This window comes from Anolis carolinensis, unplaced genomic scaffold (genome assembly GCF_035594765.1).
Source record: "Anolis carolinensis isolate JA03-04 unplaced genomic scaffold, rAnoCar3.1.pri scaffold_7, whole genome shotgun sequence".
Lineage (NCBI taxonomy): Eukaryota > Metazoa > Chordata > Lepidosauria > Squamata > Dactyloidae > Anolis > Anolis carolinensis.
Genome location: NW_026943818.1, coordinates 28,239,032 through 28,263,945, shown reverse-complemented (window position 1 = coordinate 28,263,945; position 24,914 = coordinate 28,239,032). Strand labels below are relative to the sequence as shown.

Sequence of the window (24,914 nt, the reverse complement as noted above, 5' to 3'; positions counted from 1 at the left end):
TCTATTATTATTGTACTATATTATCATATTATTACTATTATATTATTATTATATTATTCATTGCTCATGACTACATTGGAACTAGAATAGAGAGAAATCAGCATGGAAACTGCAAGAGTTACCATAGATTGTTGTTCAGGGAAATAATGGTAGTAAATAGTTTTTGATTTATTGAATACAATTATATAATACAATTATATATTTTTGTTATTTAAACTATACGTATTGCGAAATTATGGTCATGCTAGGTTTTTTGGTGAATTTTGACACACCAAGCGCAAAAGGTTGCCCATCATTGGTTTAGAATATATGCGACAGAGGCTTAGATGTCGGAAGAACAATAACAAGTTTATTCAGGCACAGAGCTTAGTGGTTACAATGACGTTTCTCACTTAGAGGTATTCTTATTAACAGTTACAATACTAGAATGAGATAAATCAAATTCTCTAAAGTATCACTTCTTTTACTTACTTACTTACTTCTTTTACTATTCCTCTGCTCCTTTCTAACTGTAACTTCAATGGATCTCTGTTAGTCCAGCTGGGATTGGTTCCCAAAGTCTAAAACTTGGACTTTCCAGTGACTTTAAACCACAGTCACCCCTGTGATATACGATCACAGATTCTCTGTGCCTTTCCAGGACACAGACTACATTCAATAAGTCACCAAACTTATTTAAAACCGACTCAAAATGAACAATTGAGTCTCCTTGATCCCATCAACCTGGAATCAATCTTCCCTGTGCCTCCTCAGAGCACAGACCGACTTTCTTTTTTAAACTCTGCACTTCTTCAGCTAAACGGCAGTTGGCTCCGCCTACTTCTCCATGGCAACCAGCCTCTGAGTGCTGAGATGCAATAACTGTAATACTTACCCTTTTAAAACATAAACACACATAACATCTGTAAACCAAAATTCGACTTCATTACAGTATCCCATATTTCCATCGAATCTGATACGCACCTCAGTTCGATTGTTATGATAATATGAATAATAGTAGTACCGTATTGACTTGGGACTAGTGCACCGTCGAATCTCACGCACTTCTATGATCATACGAAGAATTTGTTTTATCATTATAGTTATGATACGGACTCCTTACGGTATTTTAGAAACTATTCCCCTCTAATTTAGTATTGAAACATTTTTTTCATTGACCGCACAGGCCTCAAAAGTAGTGGTAAGTAATCCTCCTGTCTTTCCAGGGGACGCCCATCAAGTACGAGAGCGGCCCTGCTCCCTCGGCCATCAAGCACAACGTCAAGTCGCTGATCACGGGTCCCAGCAAGCTGCCCCGCGGGATGCCGCCGCTGGAGATGGTGGCGGAGAGCGCCAAGGCGGCCGAGCAGCGCGGGAAGTACGAGGAGGCCAAGGCGGCGGCGGGCGGAGGGGAAGTGCGGCCGCGCCACACCTCGGTGGTCAGTGCGGGCCCCTCCGTCCTGCGCTCCACGCTGCATGAGGCGCCCAAGGCCCAGCTCAGCCCCGGGATCTACGAGGACAGCGGCGCCCGGAGGACCCCCGTCGGCTACCAGAGCCTGTCCAGGAGCTCCCCCATGATGAACCGGGGGCCGGAAGGTGTGTCCCCCTACCACAATCCCCCCAAACACGTTACCTCCTTATCTTACCTAGGAGACCAAGTGGGCGGAGCTTAGCCTTCTAACTAGGAGCAATTGGATAAAAACATTTATTCCTCTCCCTCTAATTAGGACTTTATTTTTCTTTTCTTTTTGTTGTATCAACCTAGAGGCGTGGATGAGGGGTTGTGCTGTCAATTTTTGAGGTTGTGGGGTGTCTAGTTTTGTTGTTTTGTCCACTGCCGTGATTCCATCACTCTTTTATATATAGAGACTAGCTGTGCCCGGCCACGCGTTGCTGTGGTTAGGACTTAATTTTACTTTTCTTTTTGTTGTATAAACGTAGAGGCATGGATGAGAGATTGTGCTGTCAATTTTCAAGGTTGTGGGGTGTCTAGTTTTGTTGTTTTGTCCGCTGCCGTGATTCCATCACTCTTATATATATAGAGACTAGCTGTGCCCGGCCACGCGTTGCTGTGGCTAGGATATAATTTTACTTTTCTTTTTGTTGTATAAACGTAGAGGCGTGGATGAGAGGTTGTGCTGTCAATTTTCAAGGTTGTGGGGTGTTTAGTTTCGTTGTTTTGTCCGCTGCCGTGATTCCATCACTCTTATATATAGAGACTAGCTGTGCCCGGCCACGCGTTGCTGTGGTTAGGACTTAATTTTACTTTTCTTTTTGTTGTATAAACGTAGAGGCATGGATGAGAGGTTGTGCTGTCAATTTTCAAGGTTGTGGGGTGTTTAGTTTTGTTGTTTTGTCCGCTGCCGTGATGCCATCACTCTTTTATATATAGAGACTAGCTGTGCCCGGCCACGCGTTGCTGTGGCTAGGACTTAATTTTACTTTTCTTTTTGTTGTATAAACGTAGAGGCATGGATGAGAGATTGTGCTGTCAATTTTCAAGGTTGTGGGGCGTTTAGTTTAGTTGTTTTGTCCGGTGCCGTGATTCCATTACCCTTTTATATATATAGATTATAATGTCATACACTGAATAGGTATCTTAACGATCTCTGTATACGTTCCTCCCGTCTGTATTCCCATTTTATCAGTTCGGTGAAGCAGGTTTTTGCTCACTTCCGGCCCAAGGGGGGCTTTGAACGTGGTTAGATTTGAAAAGAAACTCGACCTAAAGGACGCCTACCTCCTGCTAACACTCTTTCGCCCCGTCTCCAGGGAAGTCGGCGAACCACGAGAGGAAGTCCACCCTGACGCCGACGCAGCGGGAGAGCGTCCCGTCCAAGTCGCCGGTCCCCGGGGTGGATCCGGTGGTGACCCACGGGCCCTTTGACCCCCACCACCGTGGGGCCACGCCGGATGTCTACCGGAGCCACCTCCCGTCCCACCTGGACCCGGCCATGCAGTTCCACAGGGCGTTGGATCCCGGTGAGCGGACAGGCCTTCCACTCCCTGGCTGTTAGGCTTCTCAGCTCCATCCGTGTTGGTGTGGGTTAGTCTTCTTCGGAAGAGTGAAGATACCAAACGGCTTTATTGTTCGGAATCCCAGAGTCTACTCTCCTGCCCATCTATATAGGCCTGGCTACAGTGTTATAAATCACTCTTAGAGCCCTGGCGCCTGGAGGTTGCCCCTTCCCACATTCCCAAGTCCCACATTCCCAAGTTCCCTAGTTTGTAGTGCGGTTTTCTTGTACTGATTCTGCTCTAGTTTGTAGTGCGGTTTTCTTGTACTGGTTTTTTGTCTGCTGTGCTTTGATTATTATCTATTAATTAATATCCCAACAATGCTTATGCTCATAATAATATAATTTAATAATAATAATAACCCCTCGTTCTTCCTTCTCCGCCAGCCACGGCCTACATGTTCCAGCGGCAGCTGTCCCCCACGCCGGGCTACCCAAGCCAGTACCAGCTCTACGCCATGGAGAACACGCGGCAGACCATCCTCAACGACTACATCACCTCCCAGCAGATGCAGGTCAACCTGCGCCCCGACTTGGCCCGGGGCCTCTCCCCGCGGGAGCAAGCGCTGGGCCTACCCTACGCCGGGGCCAGAGGTGAGACCCCAGGAACGGGGCCCGTGGGGAGGAGAGACCTTCTCGAGAAGCCTTTTCGGACCTTACTTCCCTCTCTTTCAACCAGGGATCATTGACCTGAACAGCATGGCGCCCACCATCCTGGTGCCCCACCCGGGGGGCCCCAGCACCCCTCCCATGGAGAGGATCACCTACATCCCCGGCACCCAGCTGGCCTTCCCCACACGGCCCTACAACCCGCCCTCCATGTCCCCAGGTGAGAAGAGAACTACGTTTCCTCCCCTTGGCGGCCTTGCCGTAGCCAGTAGTCCAATCCCACAGGAGTTGGGGTCAGATTATTATTATTATTATTATTATTATTATTATTATTATTATTATTATTATTATTATTATGTTATTATTATATTGTTATTATAATATAATATACTCTAGAGGTGCCTTCTGACTCTAGAACTCTTCAGTGTCCCATTCGTGAGCCAGAGCCAGGTCTTCTCCTTATCAGCTTTTCCTTGAATTTTGTCAAGGAATTTTCCATGCAATGTTTGGTTGTGCCAGCTGTCAGCTCTAGTTTGTAGTGCGGTTTTCTTGTACTGATTCTGCTCTAGTTTGTAGTGCGATTTTCTTGTACTGATTCTGCTTTAGTTTGTAGTGCAGTTTTCTTGTACTGATCCTGCTCTAGTTTGTAGTGCGGTTTTCTTGTACTGATTCTGCACTAGTTTGTAGTGCGGTTTTCTTGTACTGGTTTTTTGTTTGCTGTGTTTTGATTATTATTATTATTATTATTATCTATTAATTTATATCCCATGGGTGCTTGAATATTAGGAAAACAATAATAATAACATTAATGTTAATAATTGGATAGTAATTATTAGAATGATAATAATAATAATAGTAGTAATAAAGTAATGTTAATATTATTATTATTGGGGTGGATTATTTGACTAAATTTTCTAGACATAGGTATATAAGGTAGTTGCCCCCCGGTTGTCGTTCTCCCCGAAGAGCCCCTCTTTCCCGACCACGTCTCTCCCTTTCCCTTCCCAGGACACCCGTCCCACTTGGCGGCCTCCGCCGCGGCCAACGCCGAACGGGAGCGGGAGCGAGAGAAGGAACGGGAGCGGGAATGGGAGCGGGAGAGGATCGCCACCGTCCCCTCCGAGCTCTACCTCCGTCCGGGTGAGGCCTCCCTTCCGTCCCGTCCGGGGGACCCCTGTCCGGGCCCCTCGTTGGCGCTTCTAACCTCGTTCTCCTTCAGGCGCCGAGCCCCCCGGCCGCCCCTCGAGCCACGGCTACGTCCGCTCGCCCTCCCCCTCGGTGCGCGGCCAGGAGAGCATCCTGCAGCAGCGGCCCAGCATTTTCCAAGGCTCCAACGGGACGAGCGTCATCACCCCGCTGGACCCCAGTGCCCAGTTGCGCATCATGTATGTCCGTCCGCCTTTCTCCAAGTCTTCTAAGTACAGTAGAGTTCCGGTTATTTGACATAAACGGGCGGGCCGAATGTCGAATAACTGGATCTGACGGATAATAGGGAGGCCCTATTGTCCAGCAAGCCGGTTGAAGGAAGTGTCCCGTGCGCGTTGCTAGGTAGATATGAGAGAAGCCTCCCACAAGGATGGTAAACATCAAAAAACATCCGGGCATCCCCTGGGCAACGTCCTTGCAGACGGCCAATTCTCTCACTCCAGAAGCAACTCCGGTTGCTCCTGACACGAAAAAAAAAATAAAAAAATATTACTAGCTGTGCCCGGCCACACGTTGTGGCGAAGTCTGGTGGTATGGGAAATAAAGTATCTTATATTATCTGCTTAGGACTGGATCATATGAGGTCCCTTCTACACAGCTGTATAAAATGCACACTGAAGTGGATTATATGGCAGTGTGGAGTCAAGATAATCCAGTTCAAAGCAGATAATATAAGATTATAAATGGGTTATATAGCTGTGTGGAAGGGCCTTGAGTCTGCACTGCCATATAATCCAGTTCAAATCAGATAATCTGTATTTTGTAGGCAGTGTGGAAGAGGCCTAAGTGAGGCCTAACTCTGCCTGTACCCTGGGCTGAGTGGATTCCTAGGAGTCAAGATAATTCAAAGCAGAAAATATAAGGTTATAAATGGGTTATATAGCTGTGTGGAAGGGCCTTGAGTCTGCACTGCCATATAATCCAGTTCAAATCCGATAATCTGTATTTTGTAGGTAGTGTGGAAGAGGCCTAAGTGAGGCCTAGCTCTGCCTGTCCCCTGGGCTGAGTGGGTTGCAAGGAGATCAAGTGGGCGGAGCTTAGCCTTCTAACTCGATAAAAACAATTATTCCTCTCCCTCTAATTAGGACTTTATTTTTCTTTTCTTTTTGTTGTATGAACGTAGAGGCATGGATGAGGGGTTGTGTTGTCAAATTTAGTGTTTCTGGGATGGGTAGTTTTGTTGTTTTGTCCGAGGCTGAAATTTCATTACCCTTTTATATATATAGATATAGACTAGGCCGAAACGTCATTACCCTTTTATATATATAGATATAGACTAGGCCGAAACGTCATTACCCTTTTATATATATAGATATAGACTAGGCCGAAATTTCATTACTCTTTTATATATATAGATATAGACTAGGTCGAAATGTCATTGCCCTTTTATATATATAGATATAGACTTCGGCCTAGTCTATATCTATATATATATAAACGTCATTACCCTTTTATATATATACTAGCTGTGCCCGGCCAGGCGTTGCTGTGGCAAAGTGGTGGTGCTATCAGTTAAAAGTTGTTGTGGAATTTTTATTTGACATTATTTGTATTTTTTAAATTAATTTTATTGTAACTTATCTTTTTTATTTATTATATTTTATTATTTTGTTGTATTATTTTTAGTTATTTTGTTATGGTATTTTATTGTATTAATTTTTAGTGTTTTTAATTATTTTTATTGTATTATTTGTATTTATTTTATTTTTTATTCTTTTATTAACACTGGGCTGAATGGGTTGCTAGGAGACCAAGTGGGCAGAGCTTAGAGCCTTCTAAGTGGCAGCAATTGGATAAAAACAATTATTCCTCTCCCTCTAATTAGGACTTTATTTTTCTTTGCTTTTTGTTGTATCAACCTAGAGGCGTGGATGATGGGTTGTGTTGTCAAATTTCGAGGTTGGGGGCTTGTAGTTTAGTTGTTTTGTGGGTCGCCGTGATGCCATCACTCATTTATATATATAGATATAGACTAGGCCGAAATTTCATTATCCTTATATAGATATAGATATAGATACAGATAGACATAGAGAAGGAACAGATTGCGATTCTTATTAAGCCTAAATTCTGATTCTATGTGTATATTTTTGGTGGGGGGACAACAGGCAGCTTCCTCCCGGCGGCCCCTCCATCACGCAAGGCCTGCCCGCTTCCCGCTACAACACGGCCGCCGATGCTTTGGCCGCCTTGGTGGACGCCGCGGCCTCCGCCCCGCAGATGGAGGTGGGCAAGTCGAAAGAGGGGGGGAAGCACGAGGGGGGGCGCATCGAGGAGAACCCGGGACGCCGGTCGGTGGTCAGCGAGCAGCAGCAGCCACAGCAAATGGAGCCGAAGGAGGCCGAGAAGCGGGCGTACCCCTCGTCGTCGTCTTCGTCCTTCTCCGGCGGCAAAGCCCAGGGCCAGTCCGTGTCGTCGTCCGGATACTCGGAGGCCGGGAAGGAGAAAGGCCCGCCCTCGATCTCCAAGTACGAGGAGGAGCTGCGCACCCGGGGGAAGACCACCATCACCGCCGCCAACTTCATCGACGTCATCATCACCCGGCAGATCGCCTCCGACAAGGACGCCCGCGACCGCGGATCCCAGAGCTCGGACTCTTCCAGCAGCCGTACGTCTCTTGCCGTCCTTCTTTCCTTCCTTCCTCCGAATCCCTACTTTTAATTCTCGTTTTGTCCCCCATGTTGTTTAACACACATGAAGCCGCTGGGGAGTCATCCGGAGTGGTGGGGTGCGGTGACACGTGAATGCGGATGACACCCAGCTCTGCTACTCCTTTCCGCCAAATGCCAAACGAATTGGAAGTTAATCCAGACAAGATGGTCGGAAAGTTAACCCAGACCAGGGAATAGGGATTCAGCCTGTACGGGGTGGGGTCCCACTTCCCCGACGACACAGGTCCGCAGTTTGGGGGTTCTCCTGGACTCGGAATCGAACCGTCAGGACCGCCAAACAAATTGGAAGTTAATCCAGACAGGACGGTCGGAAAGTTAACCCAGACCAGGGAATAGGGATTCAGCCTGTACTGGGTGGGGTCCCACTCCCCCCGGCGACACAGGTCTGCAGTTTGGGGGTTCCCCTGGACCCGGAATCGAACCGTCAGACAAGACGGTCGGAAAGTTAACCCAGACCTGGGAATAGGGATTCAGCCTGTACTGGGTGGGGTCCCACTCCCCCCGACGACACAGGTCCGCAGTTTGGGGGTTCCCCTGCACTCGGAATTGAACTGGGAGGCCCAGATGTCAGGACCGCAGAGTGAAACAGGAATTGACACTTCCTTATTCCTCTGTTTCCCTGACCCAGTTTCCTCTTCCCACCGGTACGAACCGCCCCGAGACGCCATCGAGGTGATCAGCCCCGCCAACTCTCCCGCCCCACCGCCCCAGGAGAAGATGCCCCCGTACCAGCCGGAGCCCCCCAAAATGGGACAAGGAGAACGTAAGGCGACCAGCGCATCTTTCCGAAGTTTCGAAGACTTTCATGACCAGAATCAACTCAGGGACGGCCTGGGTAATGAGCAGACTCTTGTCTTGACATTAGCGTTGTTCTTCTCTTTCCAGGAGACTGCGGCCGCCCGTACGAGGGATCCATCCATCCGTACCGCTCGCAACAGGATTCCCCGTCGCCTCAACAACCACCGCCTCCTCCGCCGCAACAACAGCAGCAGCAGCCGCCTCCGCAGCCGCCGGGTGAAGGGATGGGGCCGGTCCCTCGCACCCACCGCCTCATCACTCTGGCCGATCACATCTGTGTAGGTTTCAGCTCCTTGGGTCCATTCCCTAGGGCTCTTATGGAATTAATGACGTGGTAGGGGAACAAGTTCTCTTTGCCGCCAGAGTCAGATTATTATGAAAGTCGGGATCCAAAAGTGGGATTTTATGGAATTAATGACGTGGTAGGGGAACAAGTTCTCTTTGCCGCCAGAGTCAGATTATGATGAAAGTTAGGATCCAAAAGTAGGATTTTATGGAATTAATGACGTGGTAGGGGAACAAGTTTTTTTTGCTGCCAGAGTCCGATTATTATGAAAGTTAGGATCCAAAAGTGGGATTTTATGGAATTAATGACGTGGTAGGGGAACAAGTTTTTTTTGCCGCCAGAGTCCGATTATTATGAAAGTTAGGATCCAAAAGTGGGATTTTATGGAATTAATGACGTGGTAGGGGAACAAGTTTTTTTTGCCGCCAGAGTCCGATTATTATGAAAGTTAGGATCCAAAAGTGGGATTTTATGGAATTAATGACGTGGTAGGGGAACAAGTTTTTTTTGCCGCCAGAGTCCGATTATTATGAAAGTTAGGATCCAAAAGTGGGATTTTATGGAATTAGTGACGTGGTAGGGGAACAAGTTCTCTTTGCCTCCAGAGTCAGATTATTATGAAAGTTGGGATCCAAAAGTGGGATTTTATGGAATTAGTGACGTGGTAGGGGAACAAGTTCTTTTTGCCGCCAGAGTCAGATTATTATGAAAGTCAGGATCCAAAATTTGGCTCTTACGGAATTAATGACGTGGTAGGGGAACAAGTTGCTGTTGTCGCCAGAGTCAGATTATGATGAAAGTCGGGATCCAAAAGTGGGATTTTATGGAATTAATGACGTGGTAGGGGAACAAGTTCTCTTTCCCGCCAGAGTCAGATTATGATGAAAGTCAGGATCCAAAAGTAGGATTTTATGGAATTAATGATGTGGTAGGGGAACAAGTTGCCATTGCCACCAAAGTCATATTATGAATGTCAAGATCCAAACGTTGATTCTTACGGGATGAATGACGTGGTAGGGGAACGAGTTGTCTTTGTCGTCAGATAATAGAGAGTTTTGTTGGTGACCCCGCCCCCCCTCCCCCTTCTTCCCGCAGCAAATCATCACGCAGGACTTTGCCCGCAGCCAAGCCTCCAGCCAGGCGGCCCTGCAGGCCCCGGGCAGCACATTCCAGGCCTCGGCCCCGTCCTCGGCGGCCCCCTCCGGACGGGCAAAGCCCCCCAGTCGGTACAGCCCCGAGGCCCAGGCCCAGGCCGCGCCCCCGCACCAGCGGCCGGCCTCCAGGGTCTCCCCCGAAAACCTCTCCGACAAGAGCAGGGGAAGGTAAGGCACCCGTAAAGTGGGTCATGCGGGGGGGGGGGGGGGTCTGTGTCCCAAGTGTGGTCCAGATCCATGGATGATGGGGTTAGCAGTAGTCTCTGGATAAGAGTGACAGTACTACAAATCCCATCATTCACATCCCAGTCTCTCCCAGACCGCAAAGTCGGTCATGGGGGAGCCTGTGTCCCAAGTGTGGTCCAGATCCATGGATGATGGGGTTGGCAGTAGTCTCTGGATAAGAGTGACAGTACTACAAATCCCATCATTCACATCCCAGTCTCTCCCAAACCTCACCAGAATGGGGGGGTCTGTGTCCCAAGTGTGGTCCAGATCCATGGATGATGGGGTTTGTGTTAGTCTCTGGATAAGAGTGACAGTACTACCAATCCCATCATTCACATCCCAGTCTCTCCCAGACCTCAAAGTCGGTCATGGGGGAGTCTGTGTCCCAAGTGTGGTCCAGATCCATGGATGATGGGGTTTGTGTTAGTCTCTGGATAAGAGTGACAGTACTACAAATCCCATCATTCACATCCCAGTCTCTCCCAAACCTCACCAGAATGGGGGGGTCTGTGTCCCAAGTGTGGTCCAGATCCATGGATGATGGGGTTTGTGTTAGTCTCTGGATAAGAGTGACAGTACTACAAATCCCATCATTCACATCCCAGTCTCTCCCAAACCTCACCAGAATGGGGGGGTCTGTGTCCCAAGTGTGGTCCAGATCCATGGATGATGGGGTTTGTGTTAGTCTCTGGATAAGAGTGACAGTACTACCAATCCCATCATTCACATCCCAGTCTCTCCCAGACCTCAAAGTCGGTCATGGGGGAGTCTGTGTCCCAAGTGTGGTCCAGATCCATGGCCGATGGGGTTTGTGTTAGTCTCTGGATAAGAGTGACAGTACTACAAATCCCATCATTCACATCCCAGTCTCTCCCAAACCTCACCAGAATGGGGGGGTCTGTGTCCCAAGTGTGGTCCAGATCCATGGATGATGGGGTTTGTGTTAGTCTCTGGATAAGAGTGACAGTACTACAAATCCCATCATTCACATCCCAGTCTCTCCCAGACCTCAAAGTCGGTCATGGGGGAGTCTGTGTCCCAAGTGTGGTCCAGATCCATGGATGATGGGGTTTGTGTTAGTCTCTGGATAAGAGTGACAGTACTACCAATCCCATCATTCACATCCCAGTCTCTCCCAGACCTCACCAGAATGGGGGAGCCTGTGTCCCAAGTGTGGTCCAGATCCATGGATGATGGGGTTAGCAGTAGTCTCTGGATAAGAGTGACTGTACTACCAATCCCATCATTCACATCCCAGTCTCTCCCAGACCTCACCAGAATGGGGGAGCCTGTGTCCCAAGTGTGGTCCAGATCCATGGATGATGGGGTTAGCAGTAGTCTCTGGATAAGGGTGACAGTACTACAAATCCCATCATTCACATCCCAGAATTTAAAGTGGGTCATGGGGGGGGGGGTCTGTGTCCCAAGTGTGGTCCAGATCCATGGATGATGGGGTTAGCAGTAGTCTCTGGACAAGAGTGACAGTACTACAAATCCCATCATTCACATCCCAGTCTCTCCCAGACCTCACCAGAATGGGGGAGTCTGTGTCCCAAGTGTGGTCCAGATCCATGGCTGATGGGGTTAGCAATAGTCTGTGGATAAAGGTGACAGTACTACAAATCCCATCATTCACATCCCAGAATGTAAAGTGGGTCATGGTGGGGGGGTCTGTGTCCCAGGTGTGGTCCAGATCCATGGATGATGGGGTTAGCAGTAGTCTCTGGATAAGAGTGACTGTACTACCAATCCCATCATTCACATCCCAGTCTCTCCCAGACCTCACCAGTACTTAAAAGTGGGTCATATGGGGGGGGGGGTCTGTGTGCCATTGGTGGCCAAGACCTGAGTCTCGTGGTGAGCCGTACCCCACTTTTACCCCTCCGTAGGCTCGGGAAATCCCCGGAAAGGAGCCACGTCTCCTCCGAGCCGTACGAGCCGATCTCCCCGCCGCAGCCCCCCGCCGGACACGAGAAGCAGGACAACCTCCTGTTGCTCTCCCAGCGGTCCGAGCCTTCCGAACAGAGGTACGTCCCTCAACTCTCTAGCCGTTGACACGTCCGAGGAGGTGGTCTTTGGGAAGAGGCACCAGAAATACAACTAGTATTGCCCGATGGGGTCCCCGTCGGGCAAGTGGACTCCTACCCATACCTCGGGGTGGCCTTCTCAAAGACAGGGAGATTCAAGCAACTTATTTATTTATTTATTATTTACATCATTTATATTCCGCCCTTCTCAGGGCGGATCACATTACACATATTAGGCAAACATTCAATGCCTTTTTAACACAGGACAAAGACAAACAAACATAGCTCCGAGCGGGCCTCGAACTTATGACCTCCTGGTCAGTGACTCATTGCTCTCCCGACCCCGTTTTCTCGGCAGGACGGACTCCCGCTCGCCCGGAAGCATGAGCTACCTGCCTTCCTTCTTCACCAAGCTGGAGAGCACCTCGGCCATGGTCAAGTCCAAGAAGCAGGAGATCTTCCGGAAGCTGAACTCCTGCGGCGGAGGCGACTCGGACATGAGTAAGCCTGGACACTTCACCTTCTTTCGCCCTCCTTCCTTCTCTGGAGATGTCAGAAAGGGGGAGAAATCCTTCCAAAAATCCCACCTCTGACTCTGATTTTGGAGATGTTCTCCAGTATGATCAATTCCTCTGTGTGCCGTGTCCCATAGGAAAGGGTAGGAAAGGGTTAAGGGAGAGGCACAGTATATTCTCTACTATGATCAATTCCTCTGTGTGTTGTGTGCCATAGGAAAGGGTTAAGGAAGAGGCACAGTATGTTCTCCAGTATGATCAATTCCTCTGTGTGCTGTGTGCCATAGGAAAGGGTTATGGGAGAGGCATAGTATGTTCTCCAGTGTGATCAATTCCTCTGTTGTGTGCCATAGGAAAGGGTTAAGGGAGAAGCACAGTATGTTCTCCAGTGTGATCAATTCCTGTGTTGTGTGCCATAGGAAAGGGTTAAGGAAGAGGCAAAACTATGTTCTCCAGTGTGATCAATTCCTCTGTGTGCTGTGTGCCATAGGAAAGGGCTAAGGAAGAGGCACATTATGGTCTCCAGTATGATCAATCCCTGTGTGTGTTGTGTGCCATAGAAAAGGGTTAAGGGAGAGGCACACTATGTTCTCCATTATTATCAATTCCTCTGTGTGCTGTGTCCCATAGAAAAGGGTAGGAAAGGGTTAAGGGAGAGGCACACTATGTTCTCCATTATTATCAATTCCTCTGTGTGCTGTGTCCCATAGAAAAGGGTAGGAAAGGGTTAAGGGAGAGGCACACTATGTTCTCCATTATTATCAATTCCTCTGTGTGCTGTGTCCCATAGAAAAGGGTAGGAAAGGGTTAAGGGAGAGGCACACTATGTTCTCCAGTATGATCAATTCCTCTGTTTGCTGTGTCCCGTAGGAAAGGGTTAAGGGAGATGCACACTATGTTCTCCAGTATGATCAATTCCTCTGTGCCGTGTCCCATAGGAAAGGGTAGGAAAGGGTTAAGGGAGAGGCACAGTATGTTCTCCAGTATGATCAATTCCTCTGTGTACCATGTCCCATAGGAAAGAGTAGGAAAGGGTTAAGGGAGAGGCAAAATATGTTCTCCAGTGTGATCAATTCCTGTGTTGTGTGCCATAGGAAAGGGTTAAGGAAGAGGCACACTATGTTCTCCAGTATGATCAATTCCTCTGTGTTCTGTGTGCCATAGGAAAGGGTAGGAAAGGGTTAAGGGAGAGGCAAAATATTTTCTCCAGTGTGATCAATTCCTCTGTGTGCTGTGTGCCATAGGAAAGGGTTATGGGAGAGGCACAGTATGTTCTCCAGTGTGATCAATTCCTCTGTGTGCTGTGTGCCATAGGAAAGGGTTAAGGGAGAGGCACAGTATGTTCTCCAGTGTGATCAATTCCTCTGTGTGCTGTGTGCCATAGGAAAGGGTTAAGGGAGAGGCAAAATATGTTCTCCAGTGTGATCAATTCCTCTGTGTGCTGTGTGCCATAGGAAAGGGTTAAGGGAGAGGCACACTATGTTCTCCAGTATGATCAATTCCTCTGTGTGCTGTGTGCCATAGGAAAGGGTTATGGGAGAGGCACAGTATGTTCTCCAGTGTGATCAATTCCTCTGTGTGCTGTATGCCATAGGAAAGGGTTATGGGAGAGGCACACTATGTTCTCCAGTATGATCAATTCCTCTGTGTGCCGTGTCCCATAGGAAAGGGTTAAGGGAGAGGCACAGTATGTTCTCCAGTATGATCAATTCCTCTATGTGATCTGTGCCATAGGAAAGGGATAAGGGAGAGGCACAGTATGTTCTCCAGTATGATCAATTTCTCTATGTGCTGTGTGCCATAGGAAAGGGTTATGGGAGAGGCACAGTATGTTCTCCAGTATGATCAATTCCTCTGTGTGCTGTGTGCCATAGGAAAGGGTTAAAGGAGAGGCACAGTATGTTCTCCAGTATGATCAATTCCTCTGTGTGCTGTGTGCCATAGGAAAGGGTAGGAAAGGGTTAAGGGAGAGGCGGTGGGTGAGAGAAAGGAATCCTGGGATGTGGTGTTCGCTGTAACCTGTAACGTGATGCAATTCAATGTGCCTCTCGTTGGGGATTGAGATCCCTTAACACCCATTTCTTTTACGTTTCTTGTTTGCGCAGCTGCTGCTCAGCCGGGGACGGAAATATTTAACTTGCCCGCCGTCACGACTTCAGGTGAGAGTCGTTTCGGGGTCACCCTGAGCCTTGTGAACTTGGGCCATGTGACACTCCCCCCCCCAGAGGCCCCAACTGAGAGGCGGCCATATTAGTCTTATTCTATTTATCACCCCAAAGGGGGGATCAGGCGATTGGCCGGTTCACCGTTTGCCTCTCTCTCTTCCTCTCTTGACCCCCCTGTTTCCTGTTTCCCGCCCCCCGGCCCTTCCTCGAGGGCCACCCCGCTTTCCCTCTTTGCCCTCCCAGGACCGGTCAGCGCCCGAGGCCACTCCTTTGCCGACCCGGCCAGCAACCTGGGCCTGGAGGACATCATCCGCAAAGCCCTGATGGGCAACTTCGACGAGAAAGGCGAGGACCACGGCCTGGCCATGGGCCAGCCCTTGGGGCTCCTGCCGGGGGGCGCCGGCCCGGCGAGCGGCGAGACCCGCAGGGAGGACGCCAACCCCTCGCCCAACCCGGGTAAGCGGCGTCAGGACCCGGCGAGTGTGTATGTGAAAACGGGGGAAAAGACCGCTGATGTTATTGTTGCGAGCTTCGAGTCGTGGGTGGGTGTGTCTGACAACCCCAGGATCCCCAAGAAACTCACAACCTTCTGCATGATTCGGTCCCGTTCCAGCAAGGGGGTCCACGTCCTGTTCCTGACCCTTTCTTTCCCTTCTTTCCTTCCTTCCAGGCGGGGGAGTCGGCAAGCCGAAGCTGATGGGCAAGTCGGCCAGCCGGAAGTCCAAATCCCCGCTCCCGGGGCAGGGCTACCTGGGGGCAGAGCGGCCCTCGTCGGTCTCCTCGGTGCACTCGGAGGGCGACTACCACCGGCAGACCCCGGTGTGGTCCTGGGAGGACCGGCCCTCCTCCACAGGTCAGCCGAGCCAGGCGGCCGGCGGGGAGAGCAACTTGAAAGCAGGTTCTTCCCCACCATTCGCTCCGTTACGCCTCCCTCCGCCCGAGTCCTGGGCCCCCAAGTCCAGGGACAGCTCTGTCCAGGGATCCGGCAGGTTCCTTTTGAGTTCTCCTGGGCGTCGGGATCTGAACCCTAGACCAGGTTCTCTTCGGGGCCTTAAAGGGGGACACAACCTGGAGATCAGAGTCCAGGGTTCTTGACAAGGTCATCCAAATCTAAAGATTGGTTCTTGTTCTTCAAAAATAGAGTCCAGGGTTCTTGAATATGTCTTTAAAGTCTGGATATTTTAATTATTGTCCTCCAGGCTTTGGAGTCCAGGGTTCTTAAGTGTCCCTTCCAAACTTGGGAGTCCGGTGTCCTAGACTGTGTCCTCCAAGTGTGGAATTCAGAGATCCTGTCCTTTCAACTCAGGAGTCCAGGCTTCTGGACTATGTCCTCCATGGATGCAGATCAGAGTTCCTGTCCTCCAGACTTGAGAGTCCAGGGTCATCGACTGTGTCCTCCCAGTCTGGAGATCAGAGTTCAGAGTACAGGGTTCTTGACGAGGTCTTCCAAGTCTGAAAATGAGTTATCTTCCAAACTGTCTCCTTGATACTTCAGAGTCAGGGTTCTTGACTGGGTCCTCCAAGCCTGGAATTTGGAGATCCTGTCCTTTGAACTTGAGAGTCCAGTGTCCTTGACTGGGTCCTGCAAGCCTGGAGATCAGAGTTCTTGTTCGCCAGACATGGGAGTCCAGGGTTCTTGACTAGGTCTTCCAAATCTGAAGATTGGTTCTTGTCCTTCAAAAATGGAGTCCAGGGTTCTTGACTATATCTTCAAAGTCTGGATATTTGAATTATTGTCCTCCGGGCTTTGGAGTCCAGGGTTCTTAAGCGTCCCTTCCAAACTTGGAAGTCCGTTGTCCTAGAGCAGGGGTCCCCAAACATTTTAAACAGGGGGCCAGTTCACGATCCTTCGGACCGTTGGAGGGCCGAACTATAGTTGGCCACTGAGCAATAAATAATAATAATAATAACAACAACAATAATAAAAAGAGGGTTGGAAGAGACCCTTTGGGCCATTGAGTCCAATCCCCCTCTGCCTTTGTGCACCGAAAGCACTAGCAAAGCATCCCTGACAGATGGCCATCCAGAATCAATGTTAATAATAATAATAATAATAATAATAATAATAATAATAATAATAATAGTAATAAAGAGGGTTGGAAGAGACCCCTTGAGCCATTGAGTCCAATCCCCCTCTGCCTTTGTGCACTGAAAGCACAAGCAAAGCACCCCTGACAGATGGCCGCCCAGCCTCAATGTTAATAATAATAATAATAATAATAATAATAATAATAATAATAATAATAATAATGGTTGTAAGAGAAGAAGAGACCCCTTGGGTCATTTAGCCCAACCCCTTTCTGCCCTTGTGCTGTGGGGGCCGGATAAATGGCTTTGATGGGCCGCATCCGGCCCCCGGGCCTTAGTTTGGGGACCCCTGTCCTAGACTGTGTTCTCCAAGTGTGAAATTCAGAGATCCTGTCCTCTCAACTCAGGAGTCCAGGCTTCTGGACTATGTCCTCCATGGATGCAGATCAGAGTTCTTGTCCTCCAGACTTGAGAGTCATCGACTGTGTCCTCCCAGTCTGGAGATCAGAGTTCAGAGTACAGGGTTCTTGACTATGTTCTCCAAGCCTAATTAGAGATCCTGTCCTTCAGACGTGGGCGTCTGGGGTTCCTGACTAGGTCTTCCAAGCCGGATTAGAGATCCTGTCCTTCAGACGTGGGCGTCCGGGGTTCCTTACTAGGGTCTTCCAAGCCTGAGTAGTGATCCTGTCCTTCAGACGTGGGAGTCCGGGGTTCCTGACTAGGGTCTTCCAAGCCTGATTAGAGATCCTGTCCTTCAGACGTGGGAGTCCGGGGTTCCTGACTAGGTTTTCCAAGCCTGAGTAGTGATCCTGCCCATCAGACGTGGGAGTCCGGGGTTCCTGACTAGGGTCTTCCAAGCCTGAGTAGGGATCCTGTCCTTCAGACGTGGGAGTCCGGGGCTCCTGACTAGGGTCTTCCCAGCCTGAGTAGGGATCCTGTCCTTCAGACGTGGGAGTCCGGGGTTCCTGACTAGGGTCTTCCAAGCCTGAGTAGTGATCCTGTCCTTCAGACGTGGGAGTCCGGGGTTCCTGACTAGGGTCTTCCAAGCCTGAGTAGTGATCCTGTCCTTCAGACGTGGGAGTCCGGGGCTCCTAACTAGGTCTTCCAAGCCTGAGTAGGGATCCTGTCCTTCAGACGTGGGAGTCCGGGGTTCCTGACTAGGGTCTTCCAAGCCTGAGTAGTGATCCTGTCCTTCAGACGTGGGAGTCCGGGGCTCCTAACTAGGTCTTCCAAGCCTGAGTAGGGATCCTGTCCTTCAGACGTGGGAGTCCGGGGTTCCTGACTAGGGTCTTCCAAGCCTGAGTAGTGATCCTGTCCTTCAGACGTGGGAGTCCGGGGTTCCTGACTAAGGTCTTCCAAGCCTGAGTAGGGATCCTGTCCTTCAGACGTGGGAGTCCGGGGTTCCTGACTAGGTCTTCCAATCCTGATTGGAGATCTTGTCCTTCAGACCTGGGAGTCCGGGGTTCCTAACTAGGTCTTGCAAGCCTGAGTAGTGATCCTGTCCTTCAGACATGAGAGTCCGGGGTTCCTGACTAGGTCTTCCAATCCTGATTGGAGATCTTGTCCTTCAGACCTGGGAGTCCGGGGTTCCTAACTAGGTCTTCCAAGCCTGAGTAGTGATCCTGTCCTTCAGACGTGGGAGTCCGGGGTTCCTGACTAGGATCTTCCAAGCCTGAGTAGTGATCCTGTCCTTCAGACGTGGGAGTCCGGGGTTCCTGACTAGGGTCTTCCAAGCCTGAGTAGTGATCCTGTCCTTCAGACGTGGGAGTCCGGGGTTCCTGACTAAGGTCTTCCAAGCCTGAGTAGTGATCCTGTCCTTCAGACGTGGGAGTCCGGGGTTCCTGACTAAGGTCTTCCAAGCCTGAGTAGGGATCCTGTCCTTCAGACGTGGGAGTCCGGGGTTCCTGACTAGGATCTTCCAAGCCTGAGTAGTGATCCTGTCCTTCAGACGTGGGAGTCCGGGGTTCCTGACTAAGGTCTTCCAAGCCTGAGTAGTGATCCTGTCCTTCAGACGTGGGAGTCCGGGGTTCCTGACTAAGGTCTTCCAAGCCTGAGTAGGGATCCTGTCCTTCAGACGTGGGAGTCCGGGGTTCCTGACTAGGGTCTTCCAAGCCTGAGTAGTGATCCTGTCCTTCAGACGTGGGAGTCCGGGGTTCCTGACTAAGGTCTTCCAAGCCTGAGTAGTGATCCTGTCCTTCAGACGTGGGAGTCCGGGGTTCCTGACTAAGGTCTTCCAAGCCTGAGTAGTGATCCTGTCCTTCAGACGTGGGAGTCCGGGGTTCCTGACTAGGATCTTCCAAGCCTGAGTAGTGATCCTGTCCTTCAGACGTGGGAGTCCGGGGTTCCTGACTAGGGTCTTCCAAGCCTGAGTAGTGATCCTGTCCTTCAGACGTGGGAGTCCGGGGTTCCTGACTAAGGTCTTCCAAGCCTGAGTAGTGATCCTGTCCTTCAGACGTGGGAGTCCGGGGTTCCTGACTAAGGTCTTCCAAGCCTGAGTAGGGATCCTGTCCTTCAGACGTGGGAGTCCGGGGTTCCTGACTAAGGTCTTCCAAGCCTGAGTAGTGATCCTGTCCTTCAGACGTGGGAGTCCGGGGCTCCTAACTAGGTCTTCCAAGCCTGAGTAGGGATCCTGTCCTTCAGACGTGGGAGTCCGGGGTTCCTGACTAAGGTCTTCCAAGCCTGAGTAGGGATCCTGTCCTTCAGACGTGGGAGTCCGGGGTTCCTGACTAGGTCTTCCAATCCTGATTGGAGATCTTGTCCTTCAGACCTGGGAGTCCGGGGTTCCTAACTAGGTCTTGCAAGCCTGAGTAGTGATCCTGTCCTTCAGACATGAGAGTCCGGGGTTCCTGACTAGGTCTTCCAATCCTGATTGGAGATCTTGTCCTTCTGACCTGGGAGTCCGGGGTTCCTAACTAGGTCTTCCAAGCCTGAGTAGGGATCCTGTCCTTCAGACGTGGGAGTCCGGGGCTCCTGACTAGGGTCTTCCCAGCCTGAGTAGGGATCCTGTCCTTCAGACGTGGGAGTCCGGGGTTCCTGACTAGGGTCTTCCAAGCCTGATTAGTGATCCTGTCCTTCAGACATGGGAGTCCGGGGTTGCTGACTAGGTCTTCCAAGCCTGAGTAGTGATCCTGTCCGTCAGACGTGGGAGTCCGGGGTTCCTGACTAGGTCTTCCAAGCCTGAGTAGTGATCCTGTCCTTCAGACGTGGGAGTCCGGGGTTTCTGACTAGGTTTTCCAAGCCTGAGAAGTGATCCTGTCCTTCAGACGTGGGAGTAAGGGGTTCCTGACTAGCCTGAGTAGTGATCCTGTCCTTCAGATGTAGAATTCCGGGGTTCCTGACTAGGGTCTTCCGAGCCTGAGTAGTGATCCTGTCCTTCAGACGTGGGAGTCTGGGGTTCCTGACTAGGTCTTCCAAGCCTGAGTAGTGATCCTGTCTGTCAGACATGGGGGTCTGGGGTTCCTGACTTGTGAGTAGTGATCCTGTCCTTCAGACATGGGATCAGACTGTAGATCAGAGACCAGACGTGGAGCCCAGGGTTCTCGGTGGCACCCCTGCCCTTTTGCTTGGGGACCCCTTGGACCGAGGGAGATGTTTTGACCCCTTTCTCTCTCTCCCCAGGCTCCACCCAGTTCCCGTACAACCCCCTGACGATGCGCATGCTGAGCAGCACCCCTCCGACGTCCATCGCCTGCACCCCGTCGGCGCCCGGCCAGGTGACCCCCCACCAGCCCAACCGGATTTGGGAGCGGGAGCCCGCTCCGCTGCTCTCGGCCCAGTACGAGACCCTTTCGGACAGCGACGACTAAACCCGGGGCCGACGTTGGGGTGTGTACACGTGCGAGAGAGAGGGCAGGGAAGGCCCCGCTCCACGCGCTGCGGCCCCGAAGACGGTCCTGGAGAGAAATTGGCCAGACGGCGTTATTTCTGGAACTTGGAAATATTATTGCGTTTCCCCCGATCGGGTGGCAAAGACTCCTTTCTAGGATCGGGAGAGGACTGAAAAATATGTAAAGAGGTGTTTTTGTTTTTTTAAAAGAAGAGGACATATTCCTGAGCGACAGGAAACCAAGAGAGAGAGAGGAAGAGATTGTTTCCCGCTCTGTAAATAGAGTCACCTCCCCCCCGCAGAACCGCGCAACGCTAGAGTATCCTGGTGTAACTTTTTGTCAAAATCATTGCATACAACTCTTTGGGGTCGTTTTATAATTTTTTTTAACGGATTTTATTTTTCCCGCTCGATGTTCGTTATTTTTCAGGCGTCGTCCGTCCTGAACGTCTCGAGAGACGGCGTTCGTTCGCTCGTTTCCGTCGACACGAAACGCCGGACGTTGTTGATTTGTTCGTTTTCGTCGAGATGTTCTGGACAAAACTGTGGATGTCGTTCATTTGTTCGTTTCCCTCGACACGTTTGTCCCGAACGTCTCGAAACGCCAGACGTTGTTGATTTGTTCGTTTTCGTCGAGATGTTCGGGACAAAACTATGGATGTCGTTCTTTTGTTAGTTTCCGTCGACACGTTTGTCCCAAACGTCTCGAAACAAAACAACGGACGTTGTTCATTTGCTCGTTTTCGTCGTCACGTTCATGCCGGACGCCGCCGCTCGGCACATAACAACCTCCCCGTTTGTTCGGCTGTATATTGCTACTTTTCCCAACGCATACTTTCTTCTTTTTTTGTGTTTCCTGTGGTGACAAAATACCTTGTGGAGATTTTTATTTCGAACCCGGACCCCATCTCGAATGCTGTACATTTTTTTAAAAATAGGAAAACAAAATATAACTTGGTTTCGCCGGGATTTAAAAAAAAAAATGCTACTATCTTCTCCGTACCGCCGTACATTCCCCAAACTGTGAAACGTTGGCCTGGGGACGTAATTGTGACACCTTTCCTCTCTCGCGTACACAACAAAACCCTCGCTTCGAGATTGCCGTTCTTACATTTTATCTCGCTTGTAACTAAATCGGTTTTCCAGAACCAAACAAGGCTGGCGTCTGTTCTTCGTGGTCTTTGTTTTGGGAAATGTTTACGCCGCTGGAATGTTTTCGCCCATATCCTCGTCGTCTTGTTTGCTTTCACAACAACAAATATTTATTATTATTTATTTATTACAACATTTATATCCCGCCCTTCTCACCCCCTAGGGCGGCTTACAAATATAAACAAGTATATAAAACAATTAAGATTACAATAATAGTGATTAAAATTGATTAGTATTGATATTCCAAAGCATATCATTATTTGGCGCCCAAACAGGGACTTTAGTAATGCCATGTTTCTCATTATGAAAATTGTAGAATTTCAAATTTCTACAATTTTGATGTGAAATGGCATTAAAAAAAATAAAATTATGAAAATTAGGGATCTCCTATAAAAAAAGAAACACAACTCAAATTTCTGAGGTTCCTATGCTTTTATTATTGCTTGCTGCATCCAAGCATACATACATGTGATTTTCCACAACTTAATATGTCCAGTACACATCTTCCTGAAACTTTCCTGCATTCTGTCCAAACCCGTTTTTTCATTTCCCGTGCACTTGGATTTGCCACAAAATTAAAAAATCACTTGGAAATATATATTTATGATTTATACCCCAGGGTCCGTCCTGGTTGGCTTGCTTTTTGGGAGGGTAATATCATCCAAATAATCAGTATCATCCAAGAACAATGGAAGCATCACTGTCTCGAACTCTCGTTGATGTCTGGACATGCGGCAACAAACCGTTGATGTTTATATATATATATATATATATATATAGAATCCGAATTCCTGAACATTTCAGACTTATTTTCCAAGAGTTTCTGTCGTGTCCCGATCTGTAGATATATCACTCCCTTCCGGCAACTTTTCCGCTCTCCTTCGGCGACTCCGACCGCCTTTTCTTCCTTTTGGCCAGTTCCAGTAATTCCTTTCTGATGTATTCGGCAGACGCGTCGTCTCCGCTTTTCTCTGCCCGCTTCAGGGCTTCGTGGTAGACTCGTTTGGCTCCGGAATAATCCTCTGTATATAGGGGGAAAGACCAGAATATCAACCAGTTGGGTGCAAGTGACAAAAAACGAGAGCCCACTTAAATATTAGAAGAAAGATGTGACTTTGAATTGGCCCAAATGTCGCTGCGACTATTATGCGATGAACACAAAAATACCAATATTGCCCCCTCCCAAACGGGGCTGCGACTATTACGTGATGAAATTCTGACCTTTATGCATCAGGATCCCCGCCAGGTTGTTCAGCACGATGTGGGCCTCGGGATGTCCGGTCTCTCGGGCCAGCTCGGCCGCCCTCTTGGCCTGGGCATAGGCCTCCTCGTAGAGGCCCTGAGCGTCCAAAGCCGTGGCCAAGTCGTTCATCAGAACCACCGTCTGCCACGAGAAGAAGACAATGCTATTGTTGACGAGGAAACTAGAGGATCCTGGAAACATGAACTTGAGAGCAACGTCGTCTCCTGGGCTTCAAGGTAATTTCATTTGTTTATTTCTCACTCCCTCCTTTCTCGAACCTAATCTGACTTCTCGGGAAAACTCCCCATTGGCCAAAGGCAGCGGCTGACCTGCGGGTGGGCCTGGCCTTGCTCCTCGGCCGCAATGCGCAAGGCCCGGACGTACATCTTCTGCGCGGCGGAAGCCCGGCCCCGGGCCAGGAGGAAGCGGGCGTAGGAGTCCAGGCTCAGGCCCAGCAGCAGCCGCGTGTCCTTCCGCTCCTCCTCTGTGGACAGACGGACAAGAAAGAGAGGCAACGGTCAAGGTCCGAACCCGGGTCTCCTTCGTTGAGACACAAGACAATCAGAAGCAATCGTTATTATTCTTGTTATTTATACCCCGCTTTATCTCCTCCAGAGTGGCTTAACCTAAAAGCATCAGCAAACAATTATTATCATATATTATCATCATCATCATTTAATTACTTATTAATCGCCCTCCATCCAAGATGCTCTAGGCGATTTACAAGCTAAATGGTAAAGGATAAAAAGATTATTATTATTATATATTATATATTATTATATAGTGCGGTTTTCTTGTACTGATTCTGCTCTAGTTTGTAGTGCGGTTTTCTTGTACTGATTCTGCTCTAGTTTGTAGTGCGGTTTTCTTGTACTGGTTTTTTGTCTGCTGTGCTTTGAGGAGTTTCCGATTTTTGATATTATTATTATTATTATTATTATTATTATTGACTTTGCAAACTTCACGGCTACTCAATGCTATTCAGAGAAGCCACTTCATCTGGTTTCCTTACCCGGGAGAGCATCCTGAGGCCGGTCCTTCTGTCGGGCGACCTTCTCCTCCAGGCTCAGGATGCAGAACTCGTAGCCGGCCAACGCCAACGTGTCCCTGTCCCGCGAAAACACGAAATCGCAATAAGACAACGGCAACCGAGAGGAGCGCTCGCAAAGAAAGAACAAAGGACCGCCAACCGTAACTGATTCTGCGCGGCGTAGATGCTGGCCAGCTTGAGGGAGATCTCGAGGACGGCGTTGTCGTCCTGGAGAAACAGACGGCCAACCATCAGGGTCAGTTTGGGATTCACGGCTCCAGCATCCACCCGTCCGTACTTACCTCCTTCATGTTTCCCGCAAGGAGGTGGCTCATGGTGGCTTTGAAGAGCTTTTCCGCCTGGAAAACGAGACGAAAACGATGCAAATTCGGCCTCCTGTCCTGCTGCCCGTCTTTGGAAAAAACTTGCCTGCTCCATTTGGCCTCCGCTTCTGCTGCTCGTCGTTGTGGAAACTTACCTGCTCCATTTGGCCTCGCGACAAAGCCAAGTTGGCCATCTGGAAGGCATAAATAATAATAATAATAATAATAATAATAATTGGTAGAGAAGGAAGAGAGTAAGGAAATAGCAATAATAATAATAGTAAAGATGTTTTTAATCAACAACAGGCAGGGGGAATCTTTTTATTAATCTTAATTAATGCCTGCCACCAATTGTGAAGACTGTTTAATTAACGACTGAGGCTCCTTCAGGCAAGGGGGAATCTAATTATTATTGCCACCAAATTATAAAGGTCTAATTATTATGATGCAACCACCAAATGACTCAGGGAGGAGACCTTTTACTTCTTTTTATTCACTTTAGATAGTAGCGTACTTAGTACATAATATATATGATAGAAGCTTTGATGTTGGAAAAACAAGAACAAGTTTATTCAGGCAAGTTTATTATTATTAGTGGTTACAAGGTTGTTTCTCACTTAGAGGTATTCTTATTAACAGTTACAATTCCAGAATAAGAT

At 49.3% G+C, this 24,914-nt stretch overlaps 2 protein-coding genes across 8 annotated transcripts in view; one reads left to right on the top strand and one right to left on the bottom strand.

Moving 5' to 3' along the window:
• ncor1 (nuclear receptor corepressor 1) overlaps positions 1-21,663 on the top strand; it is a 129,183-nt gene extending 107,520 nt beyond the window's left edge. For 2 of the 4 annotated variants that reach the window (XM_062960721.1, XM_062960719.1), the window contains 16 exons: positions 1,206-1,575; positions 2,752-2,961; positions 3,384-3,590; positions 3,676-3,825; positions 4,614-4,745; positions 4,825-4,990; positions 6,917-7,416; positions 8,109-8,243; positions 8,366-8,556; positions 9,660-9,886; positions 11,836-11,973; positions 12,332-12,474; positions 14,594-14,647; positions 14,897-15,109; positions 15,324-15,506; positions 20,300-21,663. In XM_062960721.1, the coding sequence (XP_062816791.1) occupies positions 1,206-1,575; positions 2,752-2,961; positions 3,384-3,590; positions 3,676-3,825; positions 4,614-4,745; positions 4,825-4,990; positions 6,917-7,416; positions 8,109-8,243; positions 8,366-8,556; positions 9,660-9,886; positions 11,836-11,973; positions 12,332-12,474; positions 14,594-14,647; positions 14,897-15,109; positions 15,324-15,506; positions 20,300-20,487 (3,207 nt within the window). In that variant the 3' untranslated portion in view covers positions 20,488-21,663. Of the gene's footprint in view, positions 1-1,205; positions 1,576-2,751; positions 2,962-3,383; positions 3,591-3,675; positions 3,826-4,613; positions 4,746-4,824; positions 4,991-6,916; positions 7,417-8,108; positions 8,244-8,365; positions 8,557-9,659; positions 9,887-11,835; positions 11,974-12,331; positions 12,475-14,593; positions 14,648-14,896; positions 15,110-15,323; positions 15,552-20,299 lie in introns of all 4 variants that reach the window. The other 2 variants (XM_062960720.1, XM_062960717.1) reach the window with 1 other exon arrangement.
• Positions 21,664-22,072: 409 nt separating this feature from the next.
• Positions 22,073-24,914, bottom strand: part of ttc19 (tetratricopeptide repeat domain 19) — a 7,551-nt gene continuing 4,709 nt past the window's right edge. The window contains exons 4-10 of one of the 4 annotated variants that reach the window (XM_062960729.1): positions 24,411-24,449; positions 24,235-24,291; positions 24,099-24,160; positions 23,915-24,009; positions 23,232-23,386; positions 22,881-23,043; positions 22,073-22,681 (exon numbers count right to left, since the gene is read on the bottom strand). In XM_062960729.1, the coding sequence (XP_062816799.1) occupies positions 22,509-22,681; positions 22,881-23,043; positions 23,232-23,386; positions 23,915-24,009; positions 24,099-24,160; positions 24,235-24,291; positions 24,411-24,449 (744 nt within the window). In that variant the 3' untranslated portion in view covers positions 22,073-22,508. Of the gene's footprint in view, positions 22,682-22,880; positions 23,044-23,231; positions 23,387-23,914; positions 24,292-24,361; positions 24,450-24,914 lie in introns of all 4 variants that reach the window. The other 3 variants (XM_062960730.1, XM_062960728.1, XM_062960727.1) reach the window with 3 other exon arrangements.